This window comes from Vitis vinifera, chromosome 11 (assembly GCF_030704535.1).
Source record: "Vitis vinifera cultivar Pinot Noir 40024 chromosome 11, ASM3070453v1".
Classification (NCBI taxonomy): Eukaryota; Viridiplantae; Streptophyta; class Magnoliopsida; order Vitales; family Vitaceae; genus Vitis; species Vitis vinifera.
The window spans coordinates 24,162-32,500 of NC_081815.1; the positions used below are offsets into that span (position 1 = coordinate 24,162).

An 8,339-nucleotide genomic window follows, 5' to 3' on the forward strand; every position below is an offset into this window, starting at 1 on the left:
GAAGAAAAAGAACAATGTGTAGTCACATTTTTACAAACTAAATCATCAAAATAAGTCAGGAATCCAAGCATTTACGACCAAAGGAGTAGCCATCAGATCTATCTTTTTATCCCTGGTCCCCAGTACGAAATGCCCACCCAAGCTTGTTCTACAGGCTACACTGCAGATTGATTTCCAATTCTCCAGTCGACTACGAGATCCTATTTAACTGATTCCCTTGATAGAGGACTAACAGGTACATTGCAGAGAATAAAAGAAATATATTTCCTATCAACTTCAATTCCTCAAAAACTGTATTGTCAGCTATAATAAAATTGCTACAATCCTTCAGTCTATTTTCAGGATTCTTTTATTATTATTTTAACTAATAAGAATAATTAGAAGAGGAAAGGGAATACAGGAGTTTTTCTGTTATAGAGTACATAGCAATGTTGTATGCAATGTTGTTAATAACTGCAAAAATGGAAAACATTGAGAAACAAGAAACAGTAGTTCCAGAGAATATGTACCCTGAATGGGTTACTATGAATCATCCTGGCTATCATTAGTCAGAAGATGCAATTCACCATGGCTGAATTCATACTGGCACAACATTTTCTGCCAGGATCAATTCAGTACAAACACTTGTGTGGTTGATTGAAACAGATGATATTTCCACATGTTTGCATTCTTTTGGGTGCTAGAAAAATAAATTGACCAAGAGTCCAAATAGACCCAAGCTTAGGTGTACCGGGAACCATAGTGTTAGTCAAAAGTGCACAATATGCAACAACTAAGGTTATCAGCACCCTCAACTTCTGCCCGATGCATTGCATTACAAGGCAAATGCAATTTCACTTTCTTTATTTCCATCAGAGAAAAAACTAATGATTAAATTGATGTCTGGATGTCAATAAATCATAGGGAGCTTACTCATGAAATAATGGATCAGCATGATCATGCCCAGGGTGAACTCTGACGTCTAGTTCCAATTTTTTGGCAGCTTCCTGAACTTGATCCGAATCCTCCCCATTGCCATATAAATCAACCTCAAGTCCAGTTAGTTCCTTTTGGTGATCATGAAGAAGTTTGAGTAGCTCCTTGTAGCCTTTGCTCCACGCCATTTTCCCAATATAGTAGGCGCCTTTACTGAAGGCTTGGTCACCATTTTGTTGATGCTCATTCTTTCTTTTGCCAATTTCAAGGAACTTGGGATTGACTCCATGAACATTGCAGATGATGGATCTCGGAAGGTCCTGGATGGCAGCAGATAATCTAATCACCTGCCATCTGAATACAAGTATAAACTAGCTGGAAAGTTCTTAATTGGGATCAGAAGTAAAAAATATAAAATATAAAAATTAAAAATTAAAAATTAAAAAATTGGAAAGCTGCCAGAATAAGAATGTGAAAGGTGCTTTAGGATTTCCATATTTGGTTCAACCATTTGAACCACCCTAATTGACTAGCTCATGCTACCTACCTCAAGTTCATTCTACCTAGCTCCCACATGAACTATTGATTCTATCACATCAATATATATAGGGGGACAAGATAATTTGGACCTAAACATTATGAGCTAATTTGTTGCAAGGTCCAACCACAAAGAGTTTACCGAGGGAATAAGAAAGAGCTTTCTCGTTATAAAGAGCAACTCAAACATATCCATTTAAGTTTTTAAATTTTAATAGATGCCTTCAAGGATGATATTCCTAATATGGGATGCAAGCCAACAAAATGGTCTTCAAAAGATGTATAATCTAATTTCCACCTTACTCATCCAATGTACCCCACCATGAAACACAAACAATATTATAATTAAAAAATCCACCAATTTGGATTGTTTATTAAAACTCTTTTTCACCATAGATAGATATCATAAAAGCATGGCTGCACAATCATCCATCCTATGGAATTTTCTTTGTGAGAAGAAACCCCACCTTCACAAAGTTTTTCTTCACTAAGCTGTAAATCCCCTATACTGATGTATATTAATAAATTAATAAACAAAGAATATGCACAATATGTAAACAAAAATACATCACAATCTACCTGAGAAAAGAGGAAGGGGGGAATCACCATGTTAAAGTAATAAAATTGCAAGTGTATTGTTAACCTAAATGTTTAAAAGAAGGGCTACAAATGCTAATTCAAATTAAATTACAGAAACTGAAATAATTTTAACCTTTGTCAGTAGAAAGTACAGATTTTTCATGAAAACTAACAATTCTAAAAGAAACATACCTTGTGGCAATAGATATCAATAACCCAATTATTTATGTATTTCAGAAGAAATGCCTGCAACCGTCCATTCTTTTCTCTTCTAACATATTCCAAATAATTGGTATGAACAATTCCTACAACCAAACGGAATTTAGTTTTCCATCTATTTCCATGATGATACCATGTAAGATGCTCAGGCTCCTCGAGGACTGCAATATCAGCCTCTTCATCAGGGATGATTTCTGTAATATCCCCAACCACAAGAATGCTCCTTTTATCTCTGGAAAACTGCAGTTCAAGTGATACCAGGAGTTAGTATCATACAAACACACGAATAGAAAGAAAGCAAAGAGTCACTAACACAATCATGTCTTTGACCAAGATGACTACAACACCAGGTTATATAGTTTCAGCCCCAAATCTTTGAGGATTGTCAGGTCAATTGAATGGCATTAATTTTCTTCATAAAATGAAAGGAAGAAAAGCTAGGAAATAACACTACTGTTAAATCAAACAAAATAAACAAAAAGAAAATGGAAAGGAAAAATTTTAAGGTTTCTAATATGAACTCTTGTGAACTATAGATACAAAAGCAATAAAAAATATATTACACAAAATGCATGCCTAACTGTAAAACCCGTTGGGTACCAGATCATACATATATTCAGTTCCCAAAATCAGATTAAACTGAAATAAATCAATTATCTATCTATTTCAAAGTTGTACTACAACTTTTCATCATTTAAAATATGTTTTTAACCAATACATGAACTTTCAGAAGCAGACCACCATGGTGTCCAAAAGAAACCATATTCACGCTTAATTAAAGTTCCAAGAAAGATAAATAGCATCAGTGTTTACCTTTCCAGGATAAAATTTTATACTGAAATCACATACAAACCCAGTCCTCTCCCCGAGCCACTGACGGACATATGCCTCCTGCTCTGAAGGTGACTTGAGTATAATCTTGTTGGGATATACTAATTCTTGATCTTTCGGGGACAGCCAGGGAATCACCAAGGTAACCTTGAACTCCCTGCCCTTTGTAAGATAGGCCACACGGAAGAGAGGGTTGACAGCGGTTCCAGTCATCCATGGAAGACTTGCAGTAGTAAATATCGCAATATGTTGTTTGCTATCCATTCATTCATTAGGTTCAACTCCACCCTATCGCAATTCAGGTTATCCTGGCCTTCTCAAACAGAAGAAAAAAAAAAAAAAATTATCTTTTCAACTGCATTATCATATGAAAAAGATGAATTCTAAGCCAAACAGTCTAATGCGCACATGATTCATACCTAAAAATTACAATCCAAGCAACCCAAACATCAAATCAGCCACAACTCTGATATTAGCATTCAAAATGATTCAAAGTTCCCAAATAATTAAAAAATAATAATATTTGACATATTCCTGAATAATTCATGTATTGTCAAAATCCCTTCAGGTTCATTTCTTCCTGTGAAAATTTGGGATAAATTCATGAACTCAAAATCATGACGCTTTGATGAAAAATCGACACAGCTCTGGTGGTTCAAGCACTTAAATAGCAGGACAATAATCAAACATCTACCCCACAAAATTTCCTATAATTCGAAATCCAACAATATAACACAACAATTTAGATAATCATGAAAGCATAATCTCAGTCGGAAAACAAATAAATGAACTACAAAATGAACCCCAGAAAAAAATCAGAAGATTAAACAACGAACTAGATTAAAAAGATCCCCATCATTTCAAATTTAAAAATCAAACCTCGTAATGCAGAAACTTATTGAATTATAAAAACATAAATTTGATAGTTGATACAAAAGGAATTAAGTAAACGGAAAATCAGGTGATCATACGGTGAATTATAGAAAAAAAGTGATGAATAGTACCCTTACAATTGTGGTTGATAACGGATGCACGGAGAATATAAGAAATAGAACTATGAAAGAAGGTGGGAGATTGGGGCAAAAACTCGAGAGTGGAAGCTTCCTATGGTGAGAGAGTAGCTTTCGGGTGGCTGCTTTGGGAAGGAAGAAAAGAAAAGGGGAGGGTGGCGGTTTTTTTTTTTTTTTTATGAAGAAAAGAAATTACAAAATACAACATCTACACATTCGAGTTAATGAAAACCCACAATAATCTTCAAAATCAAACTTTATAATATCTTTAGGAAAATCTGACCTCCATATGAAAGACTCTAAATTATAGCAGCTAGCACACTATCTCTAAAAGTCATACATGCTACAATAATTATTGATGCATTGCCCATATGCCTACTTGTAGCTATTTTTATTATACCATTAGAATCTCTAATAACCCCTCCTCATGCACTTCTATTTTCTACTCTTGAACCATCAAAGTTTAACTTGAAATTTGCACTAATCGGAGGAATCCAATGAGTCAATTTTTCAACCACTCGAGGGACAAAATGTCTTTCATTCTGAAGCTGAGGATCAATCACATATTCTTGTAGACTTTGAAAGTTAGAGGCGACTTTCTCAACCCTCAACCCTAAACCCTAAACCTCTTTTGTGTAAGAACATCTTCTACCCTCTCTAAATCTGCATTGTGCAACAACTACTATTACCAACAGATAAATCATAAACCAATAAAGAATTCGAGAAAACAAAAAGACCGGTGAGAAATCACTCCAATAATATATATCAAATCTGAAAGAATTGAGACACAGTCCTAAAGAAATAATACAAATTCCATAAAGCATCGAAAGAAAATAGGAAAATAAGATTCTAAGTTATTTTTTCCATTCTTCTCCATCATTTTTCAAAAATTAAATAGATTACAAAGAGATATGAGAATTATATCAAAATATTGAATCCAATTACTGTTATTAAAAAGGCTATCCAGCATCTTCAATCTAAGTTACTCCCCAAACAATACTGTAAACACAATCATAAACAAATGGTATAAAGAAAAAAGGAACAACTAAATAACTTAGATTTTCAGAAACTAATATCAGGAAAAACGAAATTTCAGCTCAGACCTGTACTCAACAACAAAGACAAATAAAATATAGTAACACTTTTTTTTTCACTTTTTCAAAAAAAAAAAAAAAAACACAGAAAGAAAGGAAAAAAAATGTCGGAAACAATAAAAATTAAAAACGAAGTTTGTTTTTCTTTTACAAAATTACAAATATAAAAAATGTCTCCAAAACTTCAAATTTCATAACGTAAGAACAAGGCAACCAAATTCAAGATTCAAAAGCATACCAATGCATTCTGTTAACTGCAATATAGATTGAAAATAACCTAAACCCTCAAAGCCTTGGCACCTTACAGTTTATACTCAAGGAGAATTGTGGAATTTTTTTCAAATTTTATGTTGGGAAATTGAAAGTATGTGTACCTCCACAAGGAAAGAAATACAAGATGTAATTTATTTCACATGCCTGTAAATTTTCTCTTCATTTTTGTCAGTGGTTGATCTTTTGTCATCTGAATATCCTACAGGTGCTGAGCTGCTCCCTATTTTAGACTACTCCTGCTTGACCTCTCTTCATTGCTCTTTGTAAGGTTCATCCCTTCCTTCATCATCCGGGGTGCCAAGAGTTTCAAACCCATGTTTGCAATATCAACTTCTTAAAAACATCTAAGGTCAATGGTGAGAACATCATCGAAAACAGGGTGATAATAGATGCAGTGCATGGTTCAAGTGGTTCAAGTGTAAGAGAGATGAAAAGAAAGAAGAAAAGGGAGCTAACAATCAGAAACAGAATGGAGATAACAAGTTCTATTTCCTTTTAAAGAAAAAGTACAACCTAAAATAACCGTTTAAAGAACATTAAAGTTCATAAACTAGTAACCAGATAATCTAATTCTACATTCATATGCATAACATTGCATTCAAGTGCAAGAACCGTTAAGGAAACAAAGAGAAAAAATACTGAGTTCAATGTTCTTTTAAACAAATAGTACAAATTAAAGAAAATGTCTGAAGAACATCAAAATCTACGGAATCAAATTCGAGATTGAGATATACGCTGACTTACGATTTACCGTTTAGAAAAGAAAAAAAAATTCCAAGTTTCCCTCCTATCCTTTCTTTTTTTTCTTTTGTTTTTTTCTCTTTCCTTAATTTTCCAAGGAGCCAAACAGATTCTGAAGAAAAATAAAGAAATAAATCCAAATAAACCAGAGGTATGGTTCAAATACCTGGACAACACAAAGATCTCTTCGTCAATCTCGTCTCAGGAGAACGAGATCCTCCTTCCATGCGATTCAGAGAAACCACTCAGTCTCTCACAATGAGGAATTCCAATAGCCACTTCCTGGAACTCTCCATTCTTGGGAGTCACTCCGATCTCAATCGAACCCTTTCAAAACCCTTGCTCAACTCGTCGTCTTTACCTCGTGTCAACCCGTGGTGTCTACCACGTGTAATCAACTGAGAGATAACTCAAAACCCTAAATTTCACCTTAAAAGTTAGGGTTATTTTTTGGTAGGTAACTGCCCACATTTTAGCCAATAATAAAATGACTACATATCATTCAAAAAATTTATAAAAACGTATCAAATCGATAAAGATAATTTATTAGTGAAAAATAATCACATGCATTTCATACATATTTAAATATTACAATTTTTTTATAATTTATTATTAAATATCAAATATAATTTATTATTTAATTAATTACCTAACTTTATCTAAAAAAGAAAATCTTACCGGCTACTCTTATACTCTCATTATTCATATATAAAAAAAAGGATAGTAATTTAATATGAAAAATAAATAATTTCAACTATCAAATTACAAAATATGTAAAATGTATTTTAATTAATCAAATTTCAAGATCAAGTTTAAAACTTTTTGAGAGAGAAAATTTAAAATTTGTATTATACGAAGAAGATGAAGCTTAGATGGTACCAGGAGGGCAACATCCTAAGCCTTAAGGCCTACAGTCCCATGTCCCATGTTCGTATGCTTGCATGACTAAAGGTAGCCTTGTGCCTCCTATCACTAGGAGATATGAAGTCATTGAGCAGTAAGTTATTGAAGCAAACGAGAATGAAGTACGAAGGAAGATGAAGGTTTCGTTACCTGAGGACCACAATAAAAAACTCACCGCACGGAAAAATGACAATTGAGGAAAATTCAAGAATGTTCACAGGGAGGCAATTACATTAGATTTTCTCGTCATGGAAAGTGGGTATGAGATGCAATGGGACAACTAACCCAAAGAACAAGGGGTGCTCTGTTGAGAAAAATGATAAAAGCATTACTTTTGGTCCTATTTATGTGCTTGAAATGATTCAAGATGATAATGCGTCAATGGATTGGAAAAATTGGATATTTTGTGAAAGATCTTTTGTCAAAGCCAGTTGTACTCCAGAAAGTGCTTCTTCGTCAGTGACTCAGTATTTGAAGGCCCTGCAAAATCCTTAAATTTTGATAACTTCCTTGATGTTCAAGCCCATGAATTTTACTTGAGAGCCTTTTTCCACCTCGAGCCCACCACTAAGTGTGGTTATTTGGCACACGTTTTTCAATGAACATTCGACGTTTTTTGTTTGTTGATAATTTAATAACTTTTCTATTCCTTTCAAACGCCTTTCATTTCATGATTCTACTTATCAAATAATATCAAAAATTCTATTTTAGAATAAGTATTTCATAGTTTCAATTCTCAGATAATTTCAAATTTTCCATTTTTTAATAATTTTCTAAAAATTCAAATTTTCACATTTATTTATTCAATCATTATTATTTTTTGTTTATTATTATTCTTTAATTTATTTATTTATTTTAAAAATTATAATCTTTAAACATTTTTTTTTAAAATTTCCCCTTTCAAATTTAATTTTCAATCTTAAAAATTCCACTATTCACTTTCATTCGTTTAAATATTATTTTCGTTATTATTAATATAATTCCATATATTTATTTCTTTATTTCTTTTAAAAATTTCAACCATTAAAGTTCAATTCTTCAAAAATCTGAATTCCAAATTTAATTTTCGACCTCAATAATTCCACTATTCACGTTCATTCGTTTAAATATTATTTTTGTTATTATTTTTATTATTATTATTCCATATTTATTCATTTATTTATTTTAAAAATTCCAATCATTAAAGTTCAATTTTTCATAAATCTGACTTCCAAATTTAATTTTCAATATAAAAAAT

At 32.5% G+C, this 8,339-nt stretch overlaps 1 protein-coding gene across 12 annotated transcripts; it reads right to left on the minus strand.

Moving 5' to 3' along the window:
* Positions 1-304: 304 nt before the first annotated feature.
* On the minus strand, positions 305-7,359 carry LOC100247315 (digalactosyldiacylglycerol synthase 2, chloroplastic). Of its 12 annotated transcripts, none has more exons than XM_059740601.1 (5): positions 6,366-6,582; positions 5,603-5,802; positions 3,064-3,394; positions 2,224-2,490; positions 305-1,235 (listed from the first exon to the last, which is right to left on the minus strand). In XM_059740601.1, exons 3-5 carry the CDS (start codon positions 3,343-3,345, stop codon positions 909-911), a joined length of 876 nt encoding a protein of 291 aa, XP_059596584.1. In that variant the 5' UTR covers positions 3,346-3,394; positions 5,603-5,802; positions 6,366-6,582; the 3' UTR covers positions 305-908. The 12 variants fall into 12 exon arrangements, with proteins under 12 accessions (XP_059596584.1, XP_010656047.1, XP_010656051.1 ...); XM_010657745.3 differs by having other exon boundaries at positions 305-1,262; XM_010657749.3 differs by having other exon boundaries at positions 305-1,262; positions 5,603-5,738; positions 6,366-6,571.
* Positions 7,360-8,339: the final 980 nt, after the last annotated feature.